The sequence below is a fragment of the Molothrus ater genome, chromosome 2, assembly GCF_012460135.2.
Source record: "Molothrus ater isolate BHLD 08-10-18 breed brown headed cowbird chromosome 2, BPBGC_Mater_1.1, whole genome shotgun sequence".
Lineage (NCBI taxonomy): Eukaryota > Metazoa > Chordata > Aves > Passeriformes > Icteridae > Molothrus > Molothrus ater.
The window spans coordinates 34,960,725-34,988,318 of NC_050479.2; the positions used below are offsets into that span (position 1 = coordinate 34,960,725).

The following is a 27,594-nucleotide window of genomic DNA, read 5'->3' on the forward strand; positions in this document are numbered from 1 at the left end:
GAGAGTAACTGTTCTAAACCTGTTCCTTGGTCTTATGCAGCAAGGCTATTTCCAGGTTAACCCTGCTTCAGTGCCTTCTTGAAGAAATTCAGTTCCTTTAGCACTTCCATGACCAGAAAATCCTGAAATGCAATTTAAATACAGCTTGAGTTCTGTCACTGGAGCAAGGTATTTTGAGCATGGCCTTTCAAAAGGAAATGTTTTCTGTGTCTACTTGTGAGTTTTGCAGGTGTCTTTCTTCTGGGAATATCTAAAGCTAAAAAACACTTTCCTGCCTTTCCAAATTGATCCTTACTCCCTCTAACCCATCCATAGGTCCACTTGACATCGATCTGGCTGACATGGTCCTGCCAGAGAATAAACTTTCCCTTCTGTTTTCCAAGCTGTCGCTGAGCGGTACCGTAGGGTGAAACAGTTGCATGAATTTCTGGTAAAATTCTTTTGATGCAAAATAATAAATGAAGGGATCTATGCAGTTGTTGAAGCAACTGAGGCACAAGGTGAGCTTGTAGGCAGGGTACAAACTGCCGTTGTAAAATAGGCGGCTGATCATGTGTGCAAGTAGGATAAAGTTATTGGGGGCAAAGCAAGTGATGAAGGATAGAAGGACAATTATCGCCAGGTATATGGATCTAGTCTTTTGCTTATTGCCGTATCTGCTTGATGTCTGAATTAGCTTCCTAATGATACCAATGTAGCATCCAACTGTTACAACAAAAGGGATCAGGAACAGCACAACAAATAAAGTGAGGAGAAAGGCTACCCAAGCTGCAAAGTTGGGCAGCATATTCCATTTAAGGACATCAAAACAGGTTATAATCCCTAATTCTTTCACTTCATAGGTCAGGTCTGTAGTTTCTAGTGGGTAGAAGGCTAGTAGCAAGGCAAACCACATAGCTAGGCAGGCAGCCAAGGCATATCTTTTTCTTCTCCACTTGATCGACTTCAAGGGGTGTACCACACCCATGTACCGCTCCATGCTGATAAAGGTCATGGTCAGTATGGAAGAATACATGTTGGAATAGAACATCACTGTCACAAGGCTGCAAAGAGTCTTGCCAAATGTCCAGTGATTGCTTTGGAGGTGATAATAAATCTGGAAGGGGAAACATAAGGCTAGCATAAGGTCCGTGATGCTTAAGTTGATCATGAAAATAACAGAAGGTGTTTTGGGTTTGATGCGCCAACAGAGCACCCAAAGGGAGAACAAATTGCCAGGGATGCTGACCAAAGCCACTACTGTATACACAATTGGGAGGGTGATGGAGACTGTTTTATTCTGGAGCATTGCCAGTGTCAAATCGTCCAGGTGGGATTCGTTTTTAACCATTTTTCATAAGTAGGTTGTTGATCCCTGTAAGCCAGCTGGATCATATCATGAGCACTTGGCTTGAAAACCTAGAGGAGAAATGTCAAGTGAGAAAAGCAATATGTCAAAGCAGAAATTTAGGACATGAATCATGTATTAATCAACTAAAAAAAATCTTTAGTTTGACAGATTTTCCTTGAATGCACTCAATCCATTAAAATTACTTTCTGAAAAGTCTTGCCTCCCTTCAAATCACCATAATGTTTTGCCAATCTGACTTCTTTCTATCTTGGAGCAGCTACCTTTTCCCTGGTGAATGGTTTTCTGACACTTAGAATCACAGAATCATTAAACTTGAAAAAGACATCCAAGATCATGGCATCTTTGAGCAAACATCACCATGTCAATTAGATCATAGCACTGATTATGAAGAACCCCTGGGTTCTTCTCCACTGGGCAACTTCCCAGCCACTCTGCCCCAAGCTTGTAGTGCTGTGTGGGGTTCTTCTGACCCAAGGGCAGGACTTGGCATTTTGCCTTATTGAACCTCACACCATTGACCTTGGCCCATCAATCGCTCTCACATGGATTGCTCTGTAGTCTATTCATTATCACACCTCCTATGTGACTGTAACATAAGGAAAATCACATATTACAAGTTGACATTCAATTGATGTCTGCATGAGAACACTAGTCCATAGATTGTCCGTGAGCTAAATCCATTGCATCTACTCTAGATGTCATAACCTTGATTTCTGTAGTGCACAGTATCTTCTGACATTTTTTCCCCACAACTAAACTGTGATCCATTTCAAATAAGGTGTGGATTTTAATTTCTTTTTGCTTTTTTTCAATTTAGGGAAAGGAAAACATGCATTCAATGACTCTTGCTATATTTATAATATAAAAAGAATATAAGGAAAGAAACATAAGAACCAGGGACAGATTGCAATTGCTTGGACTGGTTTACAGGCTGGAGAAGCCCTCTTCTACCAAGAAAAAAAAACTATTGAGCTTCAGTTTCTGCAAAATGTAAGTTAGTTAAAAATATTCTGTTTGTAGCTGTTTTATTTGCATAATCTGTAATTCTGCAAGATTACTTTCAGTTTTGCAGTCTGCAAAGCACACCCATGCTTTCACTGTCTGCTTTTCATAGATCTTTCTTGGCAGATGCAATAGCTCATGGTTTAGTGTATTTATTTTAAGCAGCATGGAAGCATTCAGCAGCTGCAGGACAGAACCCACACCTCAATGTGTGTGCTTGCTTTCCTTAAACTGTGAGTACAGGGAGGCAATTTCACAAAAGTACAACACTGAAAAAGTGAAGAAATGGCAACAAATACCCAGAAAGGCAGAGGATAGATTTACAGTAGTTTCTGCAAAGACTTACAATAAGGGCTGAAGAGGTGACAGGCCAAGTCAGCCAATAACTGGCTCTACTTCTTAATTACAGGCAGAGAGTGGGTTCAGACACACTCCTGCTTGTGGACTCTCATCACCTGCATGGTTTATTCCAAGCATCTTGTTGCAAGACAGCCCTGCTGTAGGAGGTTAGATTAAAAAAACATGTTGGTGTCACTTAACCTGATATCTTGTTTAAAAAGAGCTTTAGTTTGTGTGTTCATAGGCCATGAGCAGTGCAACCAGTCAGTCTTCAAAGAGCTCATCCCACAGTGCTGAGAAACTCTATAGTTTCTGGAAATAATAATTCTGACAAAAAAAATGTACTTTCTAAGAGAGGCTTTAACTGAAAAACTTGTTTTCTGAACCATTGATGATTCCTGGGACCTGGCAAATGTGAAGTCTCTACTGGAGGCTTCAGTGCAGTAAAGAGATAATCAACTGAGAAAAACCCAAGTGCAGATCCAGAAAAAGGTACAGCTACAGCAGCAAGCAGCTCAGTGAGGGCTTATTAAAGTTATTTCTTGATCTGATACATTTGACAATAGTGCTTTAAATGTCACCTAAAAATATTCAGAAGTGGTGAGAGTCAGTATCAAGAAAGTTGTATTGATTAATGTTGCTTCCAGCTGAGTTGTTGGAATTCTAGATAAAGGAACAAGATAATAGAATTTCAAAGAAATCAGAGATGGACATATATCATGCACATGACACAGAGCAAGCATGTTTCAGGTAGTGAAGTGATCATCATATGGGCACAATTGCAAAAAGCCCTTTGAGCCAAATCTGTTGCAAATGAAATTCAAATCTTATCAGGGGAGATCTATCAAGATTGAAACTAATTCTTCATTTTTCAGGCTAACTTGAAAAAGCACTCACTGTCACATAACTCTGGGAAGAAAGCCTTAATGCTCTCTATTTCAACTCATCTGTCTGTGACTTAGCATAGCAAATGTTTATTAAGTCTATTACCTCAAAAATCCTGCTCAAGTAGCATCCCTTTGTGCCTAACAACTCTATACTTCTCAAAACAAACAGAAAATTGTTGTCTATATCAGAGTTACCACAGAGCTCTAATAATATAGAGCAAGTGAAAGATATTTGCTATCACTGGCCCCTAGATGCTATTCCTATAGAAATTACAGGAACTTGGGAAGGTAGGAATATAGGTAAAAATTTCCATTAAATCTATCACACTGGTCATAAAGCTATCTGTTTCACATTTTGGTTTGTGTTAATCTCAAATATATTTTCTTCTGTACTTGCTTTTTTTCTGAGAGAACATCTTGATAAGAAGGAGATAAAAAATGCATGCCTAGATGCTGCCAAATGCAAAACAGTGTCAGCATTCACAGCCTGACTAAAGGCGAATTTTATGCACTCATGGAACACTACTGTCAGTAAAACAGAAGTGCCTCCAAATGCGGGCACCTCTTGAATTGGAGTTGAAAGACACCAGACTTACTGATTATGTGCATACAAGAGCTTTCCAAAAAGGGTAGGTCTCCTTGACATCGTTTTTAGTAATGAAGATGTCCATCACAATGAGCAGAAGAATGATGGGTGGTTCCATTAGAGTCTTCTGCAGGGGAGAGTGGGCATGCAAAGCGCACAAGACTGATGTTGCATGTCATTCGTGAGGGCAGATAGCCTCTTCAGGAAATGTGGAGTACAGAAAATCCTCCCCCTAATGTCATCTTTCCTTTTGCCAGATTCTCTGACACTAATCCTGAATTCCTTGTCAGGAAAGCCTGGACTAGAAGAAATTCCTGCTCTAATTCACCCTTACTTGTAATGATTTGCTTTTTAAATGCCCAGGTGTGTGGGGTTTGGCTGGAATAGAGCCAATTTTCTTCACAGTGGCTGGTATGAGACTGTTTTTTGGATTTGTGCTAAACACAGAGTTGACAATAGAGAGATATTTTTGTTATTGCTGTGCAGTGCTTACACAGAGCCACCACACTGCTTTTTGTAGTGCCATGCTGGCAAGGAGGTTGGGGGTACACGAGAGGCTGGGAGGAGACACAGACAGGGGCCCCAAACTGACCAAAGGGATATTCCATTACCTGCATACAAAGTAGAGGGAAGAAGGAGGAAGGGGGGACCATTTGCAGTGATGGTGATTGTCTTCCCAAGTAAGCCTTTCATGTGATGGGGCCCTGCTTTTCTGGAGATGGCTGAACACCTGTCAGCCCATGGGAAACAGCAAATTAATTCCTTGTTTTACTTTGTTTGTGTGCATGGCCTTTTGTTTTTCTTATTAAATTGTCTTTTTCTCAACCCACAATTTTTCTTCCTTTTACCCTTTCAAATCTCTCCCCAACCCTGCCTAGTGGGGAAGGTGAACAAGTGACTGTGTGGTGTTTGGCTGCTGGCTAGACTGAAACTACCACAGCAGGTTAAGTTGCTGGAACCACAATGTACCACTCCCATTCCTGCGTCTGTTGGGGCTTAGTTAATGCTGTGTTTACATTTTCATCTGGTTCAGGGTAACTGTGTCCTTCCCCCACTGCACCCGCAGTCTCTGTCTGTCTCTTGTGGTTTTATTTGTAAATGTAATACATCAAGAGAGAAAAGAATCCCTCTTTAGAGGTTTAAAATTAGACTCTTCTTACATTTTATGAGCTTTTTCTATCCAACTTCAGCTTTACAACAGAATTCAAATCAGTTAAGCTTGCACGGATTTTAAAACATCCACCCTAAGCTATGGTTTCATATGCATAATTTTTCAAAATATAGTTCTGTTACATAAATTTCCCTGTTAGAAATACATGCTTTTTCTTTAATTTTGGGAGACCTATATTTAAAATACGACAGACCAATGGACATACTGAGACAAAAACTAAATAAGGATTCTTCAAGTGACATGATCCAGTCTTGGAGACATTTACAGTAGTCCTCAAGCTTGTGACATAGAAGGAGAAATGTTAAGCTTTTCTGCTTGCCTGATTTCTGAAACATTTAGTCGATGGATGAATATTAGTCTCATATTAAGTACTAAGCCTCTGGAGTAATGCTCACTAGATCCATGTAGGATTTTTTTTGCTACTCTTTGTACTCACTGGCTCGTGGCACTCTGCACAGAAAACTTACTTGGAAATTCAGTGGCATCATGTTTTCATCCAAGCTGCAACCATAAGCTAAGGTGACAGCTGCTTAATGCTTTTCTGACAGGAATAGGGATTTCATTCCCTTCAATTGACAAAAGTTGATAAATAAAACATTTAAGGGTGTACTGAAAATCAAACAGTAAAAAATCACAAGATATGTGTTGCTTCTTTGCTGTGGAAGAGGAACAGTAGAGATGTCTCTATTTTTAGAGAACTGCTAAATTAAGCTGATGTGATTTCTCTCTTACATCTATTATCTTCCTGTTCTCAGTGTCAAGCACACCTGTGAAGAAGACTGAAAAGCCCTTGAGTGAAGTCAAAATGAAAATTGCTGATTTATAAAAAAAAATGAGATTTGCTTTGTGATTTAAGCTGGAAAAATACCTCTTAAAATATATCCCGCAGCAGAAAGCCTTTCAAAACGTATTGCATTTCATAATTTTTGGTTCATTACCTGTAAAGCACTATTGCATAGGGGAAAAAAGTTCCGATTTTATAAATTTTTTGATATTGTTACTCTTTTAGAAAGACACCCTTCTAGCTGAAGAATGCAGGATGGCATGTTTACTGGAAAAACAAGCCGAAATGCAATTTCAACTCAATTTCAAATAGATTTAGAATGAAGCAAAGTAAAAGCACAGATTTTATTGCAAGTACGTAGAAAACCCCTATTAATAGTTTTTCATCAATGCAAGTGTAGCTGAAGAGTGTATTTTGTTTTTTCTTAAAAGACTGCGTTTTAGTATATTTTAATTTTACATTATTTTTTGCTTACTTGGTTTGATTAAAAAGCAGTAACAAGAGCTAAAGGGCTAGGATAGTTTATGTCTACCTAATGGTAGATAAAACTACAGACACCTTGGGGGTTCTCAGTATGGAGTGTTTCTGCTGGGTTTTCAACCCCTCCTGGACTGTGTGAATTACTACTGAGATGAGTAAAAGCCCGTAAAACAAATGCTTAATTTCTATTGTAGACTGAGTGTGAGGAGAAGAAGGAGTCAGGAAAGTAAAGAGCCAAGATTCAGTAATCTTGAGCTGTGGGAAAAGTGACAAACACTTTGATATTTAAATAAAGTAAGGGGTTTTACTATGAAAAACAAGAAGAAAAAGTGCCCTTTTGTAACACCACTCAAGTACAGTTCCTAAAGCACCATTCATATGATTCAGAGAAACACTTCTGCAAATGTTCAAGTTCACCAAACTGAGCAATGTAAATGAGTCCATTGCTGTCTGAATGTTTCCTAAACAGAACATGGGCCTTACCGAAAGGGGCTGCAGGTTTTGTAATGATGGTTCTTTCTCACCCTTGCAAAAAACTTTCATGCAAATTTTAGCTGGCAGTGTTACATCTCTACATCTCTAAAAGCCAAGAGTTTGGTTCACTCAGTGAAGATGTGAACCTAAATCTTCTAAGAAATTTCTTTGTATTTGGGCTTCTTTGTTCTTTTAGCTGATTTGTTTTCCTATTATTCTGTTCTGAGTATCATTATCACAAAGGTCAGAAACTGTTGTCAAGCCTTAGTTATGTTTTCACAAAGGGAGTATTTGATGTTTTAGCTTACCTTCAGTCAGTCTTTATCTTAGTACACACAGTCAAAGTAAACCCTATGGTGGTTATAGCTCTGACCTCAAACCATCAGGGCAAAGTAAAACAAGAGTGTCTTCTCTCCACAAGGATTTCACATTGAGAGGTAAAAACCCCTCTCTTTTTTCAGCAAGAAAATATAGAAACATTACCAGCTTTCATGTAGTAGAGGGGTGCATACGTGTTAGAGCTTGTTAGCTGTATCATTCTAGAGAAAAACTGCTTTATTCAAAAGTGAATAAAAATAATGCTGTCATTTCTGCCTACTAGGGAGTGCTTCTGTTCTCCAGCCTGACAGAGTAAAAGCAGGCACTTTCCAAGATTGAACCAAAAATTTGTTTCCGTGAAATTTAAAAAATACAGATGAGAGGCAAAGAAACTCCGCAAGCAAATACTGCACCGAATCTTCAGAACTAGCTAAGTAGTAAAATTAAATGTACTTATCTACTTTCAAATTTCCTGTGTCTGTCCTGGACTATGCAGTTGTGCTGATTTTAGTTCACTTGAACCTTCACCTTTTCGAAATATAAATCAGCAAGGTCAGGATTCTCTGCTGGTGTTAGCAACATTCACCCTAATTTAGGTAAGATTTGCATAAACACAGCCACTGTCATCTGTGTCTATGAGCTGGCTCAGAGCAAAACTCATCAATGTGGTCTTGAAAAAACTTTATTTCTGTAGCAGTCAGGTTCTTGGAAATAGTAAATCTGTGGGCCAGTATTGACAAAAACCTCTCAGCATCTGAAGTATGATTTTACAGTTCAAGTGCTACTTAGATTACAAAATAAATCAGTTTGCAGTTTTCTTTACCAGTGCACAAGTCAGCCTATAAAAATGTTGTGCACAAAACCTTAGATCAGTTGAAACCCAGGTTGTGTAACTACTGATAAATTTTGTATGCTGGTTTAAATTTCAGTAAGAATAAGTATCCTAAACTGGATTTGAAGAGGTTCCAATTTAGGGGCTAATAGCTAGAATATTATATGTATGTTGATCTTTCCTACATAAGCAGACTTTTTAAGCTTAATTTTTTTGAAGACTGATATTTTAAAAAAGATTAGCAAAGCTAAGGCAACAGAAGAGTTCAACATATCAACTCAAGAATTCATTCTGTAGGATATAGAGGCCTCTGTGATCACTGCCCATACGCACACTTGTATTTCCCAACAGCACAAGGTAACTTTCCTCTGAGTGAAACCATGCTATCTTGCACAGGGAGGAAGAGCCATGCAAGCAGTTCCTGAAACTGCTGATTCCTGGCAAGGAACCTTCACTTAAACGCACCACAGAGTTTGTCAGATGGTGCAGGGCTATGAACAATCAGCTTGTAAACCTCCTTTAACTCCTCTGGCAGACATCCTGCACAGTGTGGAGTTATCCTGTGCCAGAGGGCATGCCTGAAGGTACCTCGGCCTTGACTTACGGCAAGATGAAGACACATGTTTTTATAAAACTTTGATGAAATTGCCTCATCTAGTTGAACTTTAAATAACACATGAACTGGTTTCCTTTATAACTTTAAGTTTTAAATATTGTCTGTATCCGGGATTGACAGACAATGGCTTCTGGTCATCAACTACTTCCCTCTACAAGTAATTGCCTCACATAGCTGTTGTGAGAGTCAGAGGAAAAAGTGTAATCAATCATTTCCCTTCCAACCTCAAATTCCAGGAAAAGAATTTAACAGTTTATCAGCACAAGGCAGTTGTGGTAGACAATTTGACAGATTCCTAACAGAGAATCCCTCAATCTTCAGAAACTTGGTGGTCTTACACTGAATCTGTGTGCTCAAACTGGCATTTTGCAGCAAACAAATATATATAAGTATACACACGTAAAAGCACATATGGTTTTATTCTATACACATATATATGTGTATATATATTCTGTTTGAAATCTCTACTTTCTATCTTTTCACCTCTCTTTTCTGCGAAGTTCTCTTCAAGTGTTTCCTCTCCTGATCAGTCCACAAAGGAATTGAGGTGAGTTGCTGTGTGCTCTTGAAGATTATCTTTAGAGATAAAAATTAAAAAAAAAAAAAAAAACAGAACCTCAGATTATGGGTTTTTTTTTTCATATTTGCAGTAAGGATATGACAGTCTGTAGCTGTTAAATGATTTAACTTGTGATTGAGCCCATAAACAGGACAGCTCATGAATTTTTGCAGGAGTACCTGAAAGGATAATTTGGTGTGGTATTTGGGAAATGTTTTGAGCAAACAATGTAGAGTAATTCGAACAGCCATATAAATATTGGGGCCAGAAATTGTAAGTAATATTTGTAGGGGTGTATCAAATAACTTGTTTGAGAGTGTAAGCTGCCTTCAGATGTGTCTTTTTCCACTGCTTCCACTACCTGGTCTCAGTAGATTCATCTTTCTACCCCCTGAATAAATAGATGTCTTCAATAAGCCTGTACTGGATCCATTCATTACAACAGGTGACTGGTAAAAACACAGGATGAATTGTTGTTCCTCCTGTTAACTAAGATCTATATGAATAGGCAAAACTCTTTCCACAGCAGTACTAAGTGGCAGAATTTGGGTATAGGTGACCATTCCTGCCTGGTCTTTGCTACAGCTATGGATTTATCATCCATAGAAATCTAAGTATCTATTTTAGGGTGAGTTGGAAAGTGTTTACTGTACTGGGCAGATCTCCAGTGACTGCAGTATTTGCATACGTAGCCACTTCCACAGTAAATGCAGGTGTTTGAAGCTGATTCCAGCCTGTTTTAAACATCCTGTTGATTCAGATCCTGATTTCCTGGACGCCCACAGTTGCCTGGAATCTGTCAGAATCTGAGCTAGTTCACTAAAACATAATTGACCCCTTTCACACTTGGATCACCCAGCTGCTACTTTTAAATGACCAGGTCAGCTTTTGTGTAAAAATAAATTGGCACAGAATAGGATCAAACGCATTGTTTTACCTGTATCCATCTTCTTCCACCTGTGTGTTGAAGCCTACAAGTCAGTTTTACATGATCATAAAGACTCACAATAAAAATTATTTTGTCTTCTGCTCCTGCTTCAGGACTTGCTCAGCACATGACATTTAGCCCTTACTGGCAGACCATGGAATGGGCTGACCACTGCTCTCCCCCCAGGTGCCTTCTGCAATGTTCTGGCAGTGAACTCCTGCAGACTCAGTGTTCTCCTGATTTTCATGTCAGTTTGGAGTAGCTCCCCCATCAGTGCTAGTGAAAACAGTCTTGGCTGAAAAATACGAGACCAGGGGCTCTGTAGGAGCTAAACTGATGTGCACTGTGCAGCTTCTTGCATATCTTATTCTCTGCTCCCGAAAGGGTAAGAGGAGCCAGATATACAGAAAGAGTGAGCCTTGCTTCCTGTCAAACTGCACATCTTACTGGAAGGCTTTGATTCAAAACCAGGCTGCTGGAGGCACTTTGGTATGACTGGAACTGATATTGCATTCAGCCATTCTCCTGTGCCTTTTGTCCTACCCACTGAAAATAGGTGACTGCATGTATTTCAGGAGGAGAGGTGTGCCTGGGCTGACAAATCACTAGGAGGCAGAAATGCAGGCAATCCAAGGCAGTGGGAAATGTGAGCTCATTCCCTAGGACTTTGGACAATGCTTCCTTTCCAGCTTGGCCTGAAGGGACTGGTGGTTGGGGCGCACCTCAGGTCATCTCCATGAGGAACCTTGCACAGTCACTCTTTCCTTTGCCCAGTTTCTTTTACTGCTTATCGTCACAGATCAAAATGTGAACCCTGAATTGTACTACTGAGCTATAGATGAGCTGTATTTTTCCAGAGTGATGTTCAGTTGCTCGTGTTTATGGTCACATATGTGGTTGTGGTTCTCTGCTAGAGAAAATTTCTTCATTTTTGAAACAAAATATCATCACCATTCAGTAGTATTCAAGCTACAGTCATGGCTTGTCGGGGAAGATGAAACAGGAAAGCCTTATAAATATGATTGCCTGGCAAAAGATTTTGAGAATATAGAAACTATAAGCGAGATTGAAATGAAAGCAAGCTTTGAGATACCTTAGCTACTGAACAACTGGGAAACAATGGTGTGGCCGGACTGAAGGTAATCCCCTTTTGATGAAACAAGACCCTCTGCTTGCAGGCAAGTCCAAGAGTCCGAGCATACCCTGCCAGCTTGGCAGAAGGGGTCCAAAGAGGAGTTTTTAGGGTTTAAAATGTAACACAGTATAGTAATGTAGTGATTCTTATAGACTGTATGTAAATGCTATAAGATTTGTATATTGTACTAGATTGGTTAGTGAGAATCAGAATATTCAACACAGAAGATGATTTATTGTATTGTAACAAGAACTTTTCTCGCTTAGCTCTTGCCTCTTAGCTCTTACTTTTCTATGCTCTTACTCTTACCTCTTGTCTCTTAGCTCTTGCCTTTTACGCTCCTACCCTTTTACTCTCTTATGCTTTTACTCTCTCACCCTCTCATCCTCTCTCTACCCCTCTCTTCTCTCGGGCCTGCTCCGAGCTGTGGCTGGCAGCTCCCAGCAGGGCCCTGCACCCAGACCCTTTGCAATAAACCCCAAGTTCCACGACCTGGCTTCAGAGATCTCTCGTTTCTGTCCGTCCTGACCGTGCTACCCCTGTCAATCCTACAATGGCTGATTCTGCCTTTAATTGTGATGATATCATCTCTGGAGGCCCAATGGCATGACCAGGAAGCATTTCTCTCAGAGCAGTCCTGTAGGTCTGGTATTCATGCAGCTCACAGAGAAGTCTGAGGCAGCTCTGTGTGTTGTATGCACAGCACCTCGGAGCTCTTTGCTTCGTAGGTAAAAGCAAGATCATTGTTTTTCAGCTTGTGCAAAATCACTTTGTTCACATGTGGAAAGACCTGAAATTTGTCTTCTCTGCAAAAGCTCACAGCTTATGTTGAGTATCAATAACAGCTGTGCTGCTTGTGGCTGGAGCAGGGCACAAAATGGACTCACAAGTGCCTGAACAGTGCAGAGCTCAGCTGCCCAAAGGCAAAGTGCACAGGTAACAGGAACCTCAGAAACAACAGACTACAGGAGCAGATATGACCTAGTTTTAAAAGCAGCATCATAAATGCACAAAAGGAGGGAGGAGCAAAGAGTCAACACAATTATTACTTTCTTTGTGACTTAACACTTTTTTCTTGATTTCTCCTCAGCTTGGCAATCTGATACCAGTTAGAGGTATGACTGGTAACTTGCAAGAAGCAGAGATTATAAAATGGGGAAAAAAAAGGAAAAAGATTTCTGAGAAAAGCTTCACCCTTAGTCCAGTATCTTTGTGACCACACTAATACAAATAGCTACAACAGGAATAGCACCCTGAAACTATATCTGCTTCACTCCTCTTGATATCCTCAAGTACAGGCAAGACAGGAAGTCAAAAGTTCAGCTTTTCAGCTGAACCTGACTGCAAGTGCCATGGTATTCAGGGTTCGGTCTTCTCTCCCATCCTCTCTGCACTTAATTAACTCAAACACATAAATAAGAGAGAAATAGGATTCTATCCTTGTCTAACATACTCTTTTTGCTTGGAGAAACACGCAAGTGCCCTAACTATAGCCAGATATATGCTGATACATTACTGTAATGAATGCTACCTATGAAATAATCACAGGCAGAAGTCAAGTGTTCTGCACCTGGTTTGTGTGGGGAGCCAGTCCACGTCTTGCAGGCTGACAGCTCAGCACCCTGGTGTTATCAGCCACTCCTCCCCTTTCTGTTTCACTATCAAACTCCTCACAGTTCTGTATCACCATCAAGCACCCCAGCTAGACTCTGCTCTAAGGCAATTTTGATGACTGGTACCATTATGCTTCAATAAGATACATATAACACTAGAGCACTAGGAGAGAGTTCTTTGGAGACAAAATTTGGGCTGTTAAGAGACCTAGAGATCTCTAAGTGATGTGCTCTGAAATATTACCACATTCCTGAACTTTCAGTGTGTAACTTGACAGCAGATGCATAGAAAAATGATATAGATGCACTTAAGAATAAAGGAAATGTTTGGTGCAGATGGTGCCATCAAGAAAATATGGTTTGACCTAAACTAAAATAGGGCAATTTTCTGTTACTGAAAATGAATGTTATAGCTTTTAAACTAAAAATTAGAGAGAGCCAAGTGGCACAGAAAAGTGTAGAGTTCAGGATGGCACATATTTAGTGGTGGGAATGTTATTAAATCCCCTGCAATCTTAGTAAAAAGGACAGGAAAAGGTGTCAATAAAGTCCAGGAAGGAACCAGACAAACAGTTGCTACGTGTCAAGTGTGTGAAGCACATCACATCACATAAAACAGTGAGCCACAAAAAAACCCAGATACATAAAAAAACAGTTAAATGAAAGGTGTAAAAATGCTGAGGCAGATTGCCCTGGTTTTCAGCTGGGAATCTGACCTAATTTAGGCATCTGAGAAGTCTGATGACAGAAAGTGATTGTTAGGAATGGTATGGCTAAGGCACACACTGATACAGCGCTTCCAAAATGGGCCATGTTGCTTCAGGATTGTTACACAAGACAGAATTTCCATGGGCTGAAGGCTGTGACTGGAGGACTGCATCATTAATCACATAACGAGGATGGTAAATGTGGTAGCAATGTGCTTGGGATAGAAAAAACAGCTGTGAGAGCAAACAATATGGAAATAACAAAACCTTTCAAGTACCCCTAACCAAACTAGGAAAATGCACTCTGGCAATGTGTGTCTTCAGGCACATCAAATATGATTTCTTGTGGAAATCATCTGTTCAAGACCTAGTGAGGAGGCCCTCAGAAGATGAGGATTAGCAGCTTTTGGCTCAGGTCTTGGCTATCCTGAGTATCCACAGCAGCAGGAGCACTCACCTGGGGTCTCCCCTTCCCAATCGAGGCACCAAAGAGCTTTGGCCTATAGACTATTGCAGATAAATTTCTACAACTTGGACTCTTTAACTGAGAATTTTTAGCAAATGGCAATCTTGAAACCTGTATTCTCATGAGGGCTTCCCTATCAAAAGGTTTTGGTTCTCTTTTTCACTCTGTTGTGGTGCCACAGATCGTGAAGGAGAATTGCTGCTGGAAGCTTCTTTGCTGGCAGACACCTGATGCTTTGGCAGTGGCTGAGGTGTGATCCCAGCCATCACAGCTGGGATGTGTGCCACCTTTTCTTCTGAAACCCCAAGGTTGCCCTCAGCTACGTGGGAGTAGAGATAGGATAGGCCTTTTGAAAACGCAGCCTGCTCCCCAGCTCACAGTAAAGAAACATCAGCACCAACTACTTTCTCACTTCTCTTTCTGAGAACAGTGGAGTGATCTATTTTTTACTACTGCTTAGTTCTCAGCTCTGTTTTGGGACTTGTTGCTTGCTCTTGAGAAGATCAGGGGCTCAGAGCCTTCATGGGATTTTCCCACAGAGCTGCCAAGACTCCATGTTCTCCCCAGCCCTGCTGAAATGCCCTGGGACCTTGGGCCACTTTTTGCATGTGCTCGTGGTATCCAGCCAGCATCTCTGTGTGGCATCAGCTCAGCAGAGGGGAGCCTGGTGGGTCATGACAGATGAAGTCACCCGTGCTTGTGACAGCCACTGAGCACTGTGGCAGGGTTAAATGTGGTTTGGCAAGCAAATGAAGGAAAATGCCAGTGATTTGAAGCTTTTTCAGGGAACTGAAAGAAACAGACCTGAGTCCTTTTTATTTCAACATCTGAGAAAGACTTTTATAAAAACCTAATGGCAATACTTTTCAGGAGAGCAACTTTAGTTTCCTTTCTTCTTCTCTGTGTGTTTCTCTCTCTTATATTGCCTAATCATCATACAAATATACAGAGAAAGAGAGAGAAAGAAAAGGAAAGGAGTTTTAAGCTTTAAAATAGATCCATTTTCTTGAGGATAGTGGTTTAATAAAGGTTGTGCATTAAATTTTCATAAAAGAGCCTGGAAAAACAAAATAAATTCTCAGAATCCCTTCTAGCCCCATCCATCCATCTGTCCATGCAGGCGAGCAAACCATAGTGCCAACATACCAAAGATAAGAGTGCAGTGATAAAAGATGTTTCACCACAGGCTGTGGGGAAAGTTTTTGACAAGTTGGGCCTAGCTTCTCAGTGTAGGTTCCTCTTTCCATTCTCTGAAATTCTTTAAAAAAAAAATTGCACACACACAAAAAAACAACTTTCAAAAGCAGTTTCCTCAGTTCAGCCCTCCTTCGCTCCCACACCATTTCTACAGATGCTTCTTAGATGTACTATTAAGTACATTTAAAAGTTACTTGTGTTTGTACTGCGTAGGTTGATAGTTTTTAGAGCATTCTGTTACAGCATGATGTAAACTAACCTACACAAAACCCTCAAGGCTTGTCTTTTACTTTTGTTCCAGTTTCTTTAAGGTAAAAGAAATCCCTTTACCAAGACCAGCAGAAAGAGAAGACCTAGGCATTCACCAGGTCAAACTTATCCTTTCTTTTTAAGGTTATACAATCACAACAGGAAATATTTTGAAATGGTCACATCAATCACAAGACAGAGTACTTTTTCGTCTGAACAAGTGTTTATATTAGTCCCCTATTTTTAAGTCGCATCACATTCCAACTCATTGCCATTGCCATTTGTATTAATACTAGTTTTTTCTGGGGTTTTTTTCTCCCCCCATTTCTTTACACACCTGATGCAAAGCAATATTTGAAAAATATGCTAATTTTGCCTTAAGTCCTCAGAAGGCATCCAAATATTTTATGAATCAGTCCTTAGCAGTGGCATTCCTGACTAGTTTCCCTGTATGCCTCTGCCAAAGCAAAAGCAAACACAAACAACACAATTTGTCTCCTGCCAAAACCATCAATGAGAATGTAGCAGCAATACTTTGACCAGTATGTCAGTGGCCTCCCCACGATGCCACAATATCCAAAGCAATATGACTTTCTAGATTAGAGCCAGGAGCCTCCTTACTGAACTGTGTAAAAGGATCTGGCACACCAAAACCACTTCTAAAGTGCTGGGATGAAGTGGACTGAAGGCAGCGCTCACAGTGAGCTTCCTCATTACTGTTGCTGCAGAGAGCCATGTCAATAAGGAGATGAAAATGTTAATGACTACTTTGCATCTCTTTGTGAAAAAGCCTCCTTGCAATTACGAGAGGTAGATGATTAAGAATCAGGTCTCTTCTGAGGGCTGACCACATTGGCAAGAGTTGGCAAGACTGTAGGTATGTTCTTGAGGATGATAAGCAGAACATCTTAAATTCCAGTGCTCTCTCTCACATGCTCAATGCCTTCTAAAAAGTCACTTTCCTAATCTCATATTTTTTTTTCTTTAAATAACTAACATTTTTTGCACAACTCAGTTACCTTGCTGCTGATGGCTCAAGGCCTATTAGTGTCTTGCTTTGTAAATGTTACAAGAGTCATAAGGAGAACATTTAAAGTGGCTTTTGAAATTGAGCACTTCCTCGAACTTTAACTGATGATATAATGAGACTTCCTAAATCAATAATCAAAATAAAATAAGTATTTCTTTAGAGGTAGTGGATTTTTTTTGCATGAATTATAATAATATAATAATATCCTAAGAGGAAAAATCTCCACAAACTGCAGGGTACTGTAGGATTCTCTGGTTCTCAAATGACTGAATGCCTCATATTACAGAATCAATGTATTATTTTGTATACTGGATTTCTGATGTCTCGTTCTTGTTACTACTGAAGCAAAAGTTCAGCTGAAAACCAGGCAAAAGACTTTCTTTAGAAACTGGGTGTAAAAAGAGATTGTGGTTAGATTTGCTCAATCACAAAAAAGAAAAAAAAAAGAAAAAAGAAAAAGAGAGACACAGGAGAGCAGCAAGTACCTAGAGGAGTTAAAACAGAGTGTAAACCCACAGAGAGAGCCCAGTGCACCATCATCCACACCTACTCTGCCTTGGGTTGTAGAAATGTAAGTTTTTACACCTGCCTGCCACTGCCAAGGAGTTTCCATGGCCTGGTCTGAGATGTCCCCACCTCATCAGCTCATAGTTAGGCATTTTACCATGAAATACAGAAAACCAGGATACCGAGCAGCAAGAAAACTAGACAGAAACACCTTAGTCTCTGAGAAAGCTTCAGAGGAAGTGTGTGAAACCCTCCACACCCTTTGTGGAGGATTTCAAGGAGATCTCTAGATACAACCATGTATTAACCCTGAAATTTTTCCTGCAGGGAGATGTTTGCCTCTGTCTTATCTCATAAAACCCAGAAGTATCCAAACCAGCAAAAAGAGTACTATTCACACTTCCTAAATATCACACAATGGGGAAGTGGGAGATATGAATTTATTTCTCTCATCAGAGTGAGGAGATTTAAATCTACTCTCCCCCCCACCTCCCCATTAAGCAATAGGATTTTCTATTAGTTGATTCACAGAAAATATATAAACTACATTGAAATAGGAACTGCATTTTGGATGTCTTCTCCTCTCTAGTACTAAACAAACACTAGAGTTTATTTTTCTCACCTATGGAATTTATGTCACAGTGGTACCATGCGACCTGGAACAAATTCAGCTGCAGGAATAAAGACAACTTGTAGATAAATAACATTATGATTAATGCATTTCTGCAAGAATGCTTGGCTCCAATTAGGCCAGGTAAACATCCATAATCTGTAGGGAGTGCCCTAAGTATCCACAGGACTAAAGGGCACATGGCATTGACATCTTGCTTCCTTCTGTATCCCATGGAGGACGTACTCCAAAGAGTGTTTTGGCAGTTTATGGTTTACTAGGTTCTCAAACTGATGCAGCATAAGGAAGAGTCTTCCCCCCACTCAACAACTGTGATTTCAGGCCTGCAGCCTGGGCTGGGTATTAGGATATATGGGCTTCTGAGGACTCAGTCCTTGGGATTCACAGCTTTTATAATGGCACCTTTAGCAAAAGGTGTGCAGCTGAAGATCTCAGTCTTGAGACTTAGCACTGAGTGACAACAAAAGGTTATTTAGGCTCCTAAAGCCTTTGGCAGTGCTAGCATAAAGATCAGAAATTGGAAATTCCACCTGCGATGGAAATTTTCTCCTTCAGTGTTGGATTTCAGTGGATCCCAGCAAGTAGGTCAGGCACATGAACAGGCAGAGGATTGATGCTAGGCATAATGTGAGTCACAAATGCACATTTGCTTTGCTCTGCCTCCTGGGATTTTGCCCTTTTTGCAGAAGAATCTCTTATGCTCCTATCTAAATCATGCGTTGTTGAGCATAGTGCCACAGTGGATGAATGGTCTTCATCCTCTATTGTAAGAATCAGTGGCAGTCAAATAAAAATACTTCCTTTTTCTGCTTTTGTTGCAGTGCCAATTGCTTTTCTCTAGTTCAAGAACTCTAGCAGATCTTCCAGAATGTACTGCCACTCAATCAGTCTTCTAGATCATGACGGTAAAATGTCTTGCTAAACTCTTTGAGAACGGATATCCTGTCCCAGCAGACTGAGAAAGACATTCAGCATAGAAAAGCTGCCTGGCTCAACTCCATGTTTTAGCACCATTCCCCAGGCAGATATAAGGTGCTTGTGGAAGTGTGTGAGGGTGAGTTTGGTAGGTGTGTGTGATGCTTTCACTGCAAATCACCTGGCTGAGTGTGCGTGTATCTTTTCCCCCTGTGACAGGCAGGGGTGAAGTAGAGCTGTTTCCAGTTGAACAAAAATTCGTGAATTCCTGCATTGTTTAGATGGATGATCTCATGATGATGAGTTTCAGCCTACAGGGGTATAACTTGCTCTACATTTTGCTATGATCCTTTACACATTCCCACTTCCTGGATGGAATTGGAGAAGAACAGTAAAAAGATCCCATACTTACACTGACTTCATTTTCTGCCAAGGGTGGCAATTACTCAGGGAAATACCTAGGAAGCCAGGCCAGAGAAAGGGACTCCAATGAGAATGAAAGCTGTGCTCATGGAGCTACAACAAGGCTCAGGCTGGCCTCAGAGCAAAGATCAACCCAATATTTTTTTAACAGAACAAGGCTCACAGGACATACATGGAGAAGATCGCACACACCTTCTTGTGCCAGCATGAGACCTCAGCTATCTCTTGTGACATCCTGTCATTGCTGGCATGACTAACTCCTATCAGTGGCTATGGGGGTACATCACTGTGAAGGACAAGGTTTGAGGAAAGCAGCAGATGATCAAGTCATTTTCAGCATGGTGTGGTGACAATACGATGCTATCTGTGATGCAGGCTGTCAAAATAAAACTGTCAGAAGGATGAATGGGAAGACTACAAGATTTTCAGTGGTAAAAGACTGACACCACCTCTCCCCCCACTCCCAGCAAACTCTTCAACTCTATCTTGCTGTTCTGATGAAAAGCTACCCTAAAGTTTGTTTGGTTTTCATAATCCCAGTTGGTTGGAAGGATGCACAGATCAACTTATTCATAGACTGGAAATGAAGAAGAAAAGCACACATAGAGATCCTCTATTAAAGAGTTAAGAGGAAGGGAGGAGAAATAAGGAAGTAGTGGTTGAAACAATCTGCTTTTAAGCAAAGAGAAAGGTTAAGAAATACTTGATAACATTTTAAACGGTGTATAAACAACACAGAAGAGCCCCAGACTAGGTGTTTTCCTTTTTTTTTCCTGGGGATGTGGGTGTTCATAACTGGTGGAAACTGCAATGAGAACTTCAGAATTGGAAACACTACACTTTTAGCCAAAAAAACAAGCACAGTTTTCTCACCCACTAGACTGAAACATGAAGAGATTATTTCTAATAAGGAGAAGAGAGGCTGGTTTCCAAACTCTTTCAGTGTAGAGTAGCACAATTTTTTCCATCTAGTTATTTAATTTAAGAACGAGTGGATCAAAAGTATATAAAACAGAACAAGCACATTAAAGCCCTTTGTGATGTTTACCACAAAGGACACTGAGACTGTCAGTGTCGAAAAGATAAATACAAACTGATTTGCAAAGAGCATTTACGTACTCTGTAATTCTGATCTGAGAATGCTCTGTTTGCTTTAAAAAAATTGTAACATATTTGGCTGTTTCTCCACTGGGGAAATACTCTTGTCATTTATCATGATCAACAGTAGTGATTCAGCAGCAATGTAATCTTTGTAGCCCTAACAAATAAAAAAATAAACGCATAAGACACATTGCAGATGTAATCAAAAAAGTGCTGTCATTTTGCAATTGTCTGTAGGGCCTTGCCAAAATCTATGGCATAATTTCTCACCAATGTGAGTTGTTGTGGAAAGGATTTAGATTAAGGATGGTTTAGGACTAATTAATTTCGTAAGTGAAATAAATGTGAATAAAATAAATATAAAATAAATAGATAAAATTGAAAACATTTAATTTTGATGTTCAAAACTATTTAGAAGTTTAATTACTGCAAGCTTAACCTTCTGCTTCTATATAATCCTGTTTAACTCTGAGCATGTGTAAGGCAGTGAGTAACAGTCTGCAAGATATTTATTTACCAGCACTACTGTGAATTATTTATCTTTGATGCCTTTGATGGCTACACATCAAGAGAGTTAAGCTTTGGCTCAGATCTGAAAAAAGGAAATAAGCCCCCAGAAGCCTCTACACCACATTTCTCTGGAGGAGGAGGAGGAGGAGAGCACTGAGACAATAATGTCCATGCAGAAAGCTCAGCCTGAACCTATTGTCTCCCTCCCAGAAGAAAGTATAGGGGCACAGTGACACTGGGCTGCAGAAATAAAAGGTGTGGGCTAGGGCTCAGTGGAGCACACTGGAGATAACAGAGAGAACCTACACTGAGATGCTGGGCCAGGCAATCCTTTCTCTGAGTCAGTCAATGAACGCTATTCCCAGAAACCAACTGGGCAGCTTGGACTTAGAAGTGAAAGACTCTAGAAGTGAAGGATATTTCAGTACACTTTCTTACCAGACAAATGAAGTCTGTGGGTGAGCTTGTAGCCTCATCTGTACGGGAAGGATGTAATACAGGACAATCCAGAAGGGAATGACCCGGGCAACTATCAGCCAGAACAGGTATCACACATTTGTTCACTTTATCCTTAGCAGCAAGAATGTAAATAAAACCCAGAGAGCCACTGAGCCCAGCTGCTGTCCAGCTTTGTTTGAAAAGGATATTTGGCCTATATACATAAGCCTATATTTCTCCTCTCTCTTTTTTTCTCGAAAAATGTGAATTGGCTGGATGAAAGCCTGGAATTCAGACATTTATAATTCCACCTATTTTTTTTTAGCTCCTTTCCCTGATTAGTGCAACTGCATATGGTTTTCTGTGTGTAATGGCCATAATAACTCAGGAGAAGTTTGTAGATGTGTGCAATGGCAATAAGGATAATATTCATTATATATTATTTCACTGTAAGTCATAGTAAGAAAACAGACCAGTGTTTTCTACTGTTTCCAGAGCCAGTGAATCCACACATATTGGTGTTATCTCCCCTTGCAGGGCAGTGTCATTGTCTCATCCAAACTGTTCAAAATGCCTTTCATTTAGCCCTTTTTTCTGTCTGGGGTCGGTCAAAACAAGAAAAATGTGGCTCAGAATAGAAGACAAAGTATTTCTTGTGGATACAAATATCAGTCTGCAAATCTTGCCCCAAATCCTGCTCGATCCAACATGTGACAGACCTAATTTATGAATGAACCATATATTTATCTTCCATTGAAGGAAGCATCTAGCATTCAGTCCTCTTGGGTCCATAGCTGGACACCAAAATATCTTTAATATATAAGCATGGCTTTATTTCTAATACCTGGAACACTTTGAATTTCTGGCTGGTTCTTTGCGAACATACCCCTTCTCATTTCCTTTGAATTTACTAGAAAAGCTTAAGCTGATGATACATGGAGAGTGTGAACTTTTTTACTTTGCTGAGGCAGGTTTGGGCAGGGGAACATTTACAGCTCCTGTAGCACATTGGTGTGAACAACAAAATCATTGGCAAAGCTGCAACACTGAAGTTTTTATTTCAAACTTGAGAAAGTCAAATCTCCAGGTCACCATGTGCACTTTTGAAGAGGGCAAAGATTTTCAGTTTTATGGCCCCTTACTGCAATAAAGACGTTGAGGTGCTGGAGAATGTACAGAGAAGGACAATGGAGTCTGGAGCACAAGAACAGCTGGGGGTGCTGTGCATGTTGACTCTGAAGAAAAGACGAGACCTTATCACTCTCTACAAGCACCTGAAAGGAGGTTGGAGCCGGGTGAGGGTTCGTCTCTTCTCCCAGGTAACAACTGATAGGAAAAAAGGAAATGGACTCAGGTTGGCCTGTAAACCCAAGGGAGATTTAGACTGAATAATAGGAAAATTCCTCCACAGAAAGGGTTGCCAGGCATTGGAACAGGCTGCCCAGGGAATTGGTGGAGTCACCATTCCTGGAGGTATTTAAAAGATGTGTAGATGTGACACTTAGGACATAGTTTAGTGGCAGACTTGGCAGTGCTGGGTTAAGGATTGGACTCGATGACTTTGAGACTCTTCTCCAACCTAAATAATTCTGTTTCTGACCACCTCTTTTTCCTTCTACACTCATGACTACAGTAGTCCCAAAGACAAGTTGAAGCAGTCAGAAAAATAGGCACAACCAAAGGACAGATTTTTCTGTAATATGATTGATTCCTTTCTCTCTCTGCTCTCCCCTGCTAACTGACACAGCAAAAGTCTTTCCACGTGCTGGTGCTCCACATTTAACAAAGGGATTCCCAGGCACTGCTGGGAGAGTTTGCAGTTGGTTTTTGCCGTACTGCAGCAACAAAAGCTGTGAAGTGCTGAGAATCCACCCAACTCAGTGTAAAAATCTCCAAGCCCAGGGTAAACCAATCATATTTGTTAATGATATCCATATTGGCTATGATCTCTGCCCCTGTCATGTGGGGGTAATTATGTACTCAACCCACAAACATTAGCAGAACAGACATGTGAGTTGAGCAAACCTATCAACTTACTATAACAAGTAAAACTGTGCCATGTCCTGTTTCTCAGAGAAGAGCTGTTGGTAGAAAACTTTTCATTTAAAAAGCTCAAAAAATTTTTCACAAGTATATATGGTTTTAAATGTCAACCATTTAACATGCATTTCACCATGAAAAACCTCAGTGATGAGTTTGTGAGGCTATTTTATCCACTAACACTGGATGTTAAGATTATGTGTCAGCACTGCTGAGAATTGCTAAACTTGCAAAAGCCAGACATGTAACAGGAAACTTCATTCTTCATCCTCTTAGAGGTGTTAAAGACATATTTATGCCCCATGGGAAAACTGGGTGACAAGAAGGCACATCTTCATGTGAAAGACTGGTCCAGTGATTTTCTGTGACAGGGATATACAGACTTAGGTCACAAATCGGGCTGATAAGGAGATGTATGCAATGTGCAAGGCAGTGTTTAGTCCAGCTTAAGGTCTTGACCTTGCTTCTGTTTAACTCAGTCTCACATTCACGTGCTAGCAGCCAGCTTCTGTTGGCTGCAATCATGGATAGGTTGCAAACTTTTTGACTGACTGTGTATTTGTAAAGACCCCAGCAGCTCTGATCTGTGCTCTGAGGATTTAGACACTGTGTAACTGAGATCAGCAGCTTTGCAGAGACATGTGACTGCGGGGAAGAGAAGGTGTCCCTTATGAAAATGTCATGTCTTTTCCTTCCATGTTGAAATGCTCACAATGCCCATTCATCTCAGGAAGGTTACTGTTCTAGCAGCCTGAATAAATAAACAAACAGCTGAAAATCTTGAGAGCCAGAATTTCATCAGCAGGTTCCCCTGGTTGCTTTTTAGCTGAATGATCCTCCTAGTGAAATGGTGTAAGTCAACAGGCTGAAGACAGGAAATCAGTCAAGATTCTCTATCTCTATTCTAACTGAACTCAATTACTTGCCAAGAAACTCTACAGATCACAGGCTTGAAAATGGACATGTTTAAGCTTGCCTTTTTCCACTTGATTTCTGTTGGAACCAATGCCTTCCCCGCAATTTTCCAAAGGCCCTATCAGAAAAATTTCGACTTTTTTCTCCTGATTGTTTAATAAATGATGCTATGCCCTATGTAAAATGCACTGTTCAAACTCTTGTCCTAAATACTAAATAAACAATTTATTTTTGGGCATTTTTATGGCATCCAGTGTTGCAGCATCAAAGTGCTTCAGAAACACCTACAATTTTCTTATTTTCAGCCTTCCTCTAATATAAATATTATTTAACCCCATATTACAAAGAGAAATGTGAGGAATGAAGGGCCTGAGTTACCTAGGACCTGATTTCTAAGAGCATTTGGCATTAAATAAAATGTTATTGTTTCAAAACCACATTTCTATTGACCATGCCTGGATTTGTGAGTACCCAATAATCTCTGCAAGTCAGATCCAGATATCTTTTAATAAGCATTTGAAAATTAGGAACTCAGAGCTGGTTCCTGTTTCTGAAAGCTTAACCCCTTGAAACCAGATTTGAAACAGAATTTCAAGCTCTGTAAGATAAGCATCACATGGGTGGAAGGATGAAGGCACCAGTGAAGGCTTTGGTGTCTCAGAATGGGATCTGAAATAGTCAGAAAAATTATAAGGAACAGTGTTAAGTCAGCACACTTCACATGCCACACACATAGATCATCCAGTGCAGACAGAGAATGAGCCTTAAAAACATGAAAACCTGGGGGTAAAAATAGTAATTCTCACAGAACATACTCTCACAGGGAAAATACAGGGAGACCTTGAACCTCTTTGCCAAAGTTCCTTCTGTTAAAATTCCCTGTTGCCTTTTCTTTCTGGGGCCCAAATATGATTTACTACAATTTTTTAAGATGGTTGATAGAAGCAAAACACTTCCTTTCTGCAGCTGTCTGGCCAGCCCTGTCTGAACAATAATGCAGTGGTTAATTTCAGGAAATAGATGCCTTAAGCTGCCTTTCAAGTCTGACCATAGGAGTTAGATTATCTGAGCTGGAGACTGCTTTAGCCACAAAGCTTCTGGTTACTGCCCATCTTTCACATCAGAGACGCACACTAAAAAATTATCAATACAACAGCTCAGGAAAAGATGAAAACACCATGAAGGAAGGCAAATAAGAGATTTAGAGATTCTAAAGGCAGCCATCAAGTGAGTGCACATGGCTTGGAATCTAGCTTTAGTTTGGCCTTTGGAGTTATCCAGTGATTACTGTGAAACTGTCTCTGAAGACAAGACTAGAGATAAGGTCTTTAGCCTTCCAGCTGAATGGTATTTCAGGCTTCTGACCTCTTTTTTCCTCTTTTGCTTGCTGTTCCAGCTTCTGCTGGCTGGGTGCAATTCAGCCCAGTCCATAGGTTTAGCATACTACCTAGGAGGGAGGTGGATAAGACTTAAAATACTTTCCAAAGAACAGAGTTGAATGTGCACTCTTTCTCCTAGGAGCATGCTCTAGAGGAGGAGTTATACTATTTCCTATTCTCTAACCTTTTTAAAAGCAAGTGCCTGTATATGTAAAGAAGAAACAGTTTCACTGACATTCTTTAAGAATTCTCCTTGGTGGCACCGGACCAGCTTTCTCAGTCCTGCCAAAATCCATTTGTTCTTATAATTGCTAATGGATATCTTCTCTATTTTTGTCTCTAAGCATCTTAAATACTGCTATCTTGTGTTATAAGAAGCAACTACTATGGTATAATCCCCCAGTAGTCAGAGGCTGCATCAGAATTTTCCTTGTTCAGAGCTGAAGCTCTGAAGTTCCCTCCTAGCTCCATTTCAGGCATTTCACATGTATCCTTTTCTTAAAAAGGTGACCTTTTTGTGACCATTACAAAAGCTTTTATCAGCATCTACTCCCAGGTAGAATTAGTGGCAGAATCATATTTCCCAGAACATTACTCAGTCACTAAAATCACAAAGCTGCTTTGCTTTTTCCTGTAGTTCTACATCTCAGTCAGAATATGTCCTCCAGCAGCAAGTAGATGAGAGCTGAGCAATGAGACAGGAAATGGTCTCTCACTAAACAGGTTGTTCATTGATTTTTTTTTGTGCTGAATTATTGTTCTGTAATATTTACCCTTAGGACTCTGAGGAGTATACCATCTGCACAAGGGAGATTTTACAACATGTAAAGTATGTCAACATTAGTAAATTTAACACTGTCAAAACAGTGCTCAGATCACAAAATTCAACTGCTGGGCTGCTGCAGTTCTGGCATGGTTTTGTCTCACACCAGCTAATGCTGCCTCAAACAACTCTGAGCCACAATCAACTTCTTGTATAGTTCAGGAGCTATGACAGACAAAAGACCATCCCAGAAAAAGAAGTTTGGATGCAGCCATCATGTTATAGAGGCTGAAAATAGTTATTACATGTGTGTCAAATATGCTAAACATCAGGATATGACTGGTCCTAGCAAATGAAGTGGAAAGTTACTGCTGGGTAAAAGCATATTCTGTATAATGTAATTTTCTGCTGGGTAAAATAATTTTCTGTAGCCCACTAGAGGGTGCAGACACACCTGTGCTGCCTCCAAGATTTACTTCTATGTTTCTGAGACCTGGATATTTCAGGGGTTTCCCCAGAGTATTTGGGAGAAAGACCTGAAAGAATCACACCTTGCTGTCCTCTACAAATCCACTTTCATCATCATCATCATGTAACCCAAAGTCTCTCTTCCTCCTGTTAACTGCTCCCCAGATCCCACCGTCTGTCCTCATCTACCCCAAGTTTGTACTACCAGTTTTCCTTTTTTTGGTCTCATCCTCACCATTTCACTGCTGACTTATCCACGGTTTCCTACCCTATCTCTCACCACTGCCTGTGTTCCAGGGGAATTTCCCTTTGATCCCTGCATTGCTTGACTGTCTCAAGGTGAAGCAACAAAAGTACAAAAGGCTTTTTCTCACAGCTTTCGACTGCTGAACCATTGTAGCCCTAAAGTGGGGTCTATTCAGTGTATCCAGGAGAACAGGATTTCAATTGTTCATGATTTAGTGAGTCTCAAAGACCAATCACGTTTTTAGAAAATCATGTTTTTAGGAGTTGGGGGAGTGGGGGCGGGGGGGGCAGGGCAGGGAAGAAAGAAAAAATCCTAACAAGATTATTTCTGCCTTTGTGCTTACTCACCTACTCAAAGCTTGTGTTCCTGAATATTCCCTTATTGCCTCAGCAATTGCCTCATACAGCTAAACTCTGCATGTAACATCCTGCCAAAGAAAATGCAAAACTTTTCATCTTAAATGTTGACCAGACTTACAAGCAGCTCCCTAAGGAATTTGTCTCGCCATTTCACTGCTGATGTTTCCGCGCTGC

The 27,594-nt window shown here is 40.3% G+C and overlaps 1 protein-coding gene across 2 annotated transcripts; it reads right to left on the reverse strand.

The window, feature by feature from the left end:
- On the reverse strand, nucleotides 1-27,594 carry P2RY8 (P2Y receptor family member 8). Of its 2 annotated transcripts, none has more exons than XM_036388285.1 (2): nucleotides 27,539-27,594; nucleotides 1-1,398 (listed from the first exon to the last, which is right to left on the reverse strand). In XM_036388285.1, exon 2 carries the CDS (start codon nucleotides 1,328-1,330, stop codon nucleotides 257-259), a length of 1,074 nt encoding a protein of 357 aa, XP_036244178.1. In that variant the 5' UTR covers nucleotides 1,331-1,398; nucleotides 27,539-27,594; the 3' UTR covers nucleotides 1-256. The 2 variants fall into 2 exon arrangements, with proteins under 2 accessions (XP_036244178.1, XP_036244169.1); XM_036388276.2 differs by lacking the exon at nucleotides 27,539-27,594 and adding an exon at nucleotides 9,324-9,359.

Coding starts and splice junctions, on each gene's coding strand:
- P2RY8 (XM_036388285.1), bottom strand. CDS start 1,330: ATGGTTAAAAACGAATCCCACCTGGACGATTTGACACTGGCAATGCTC.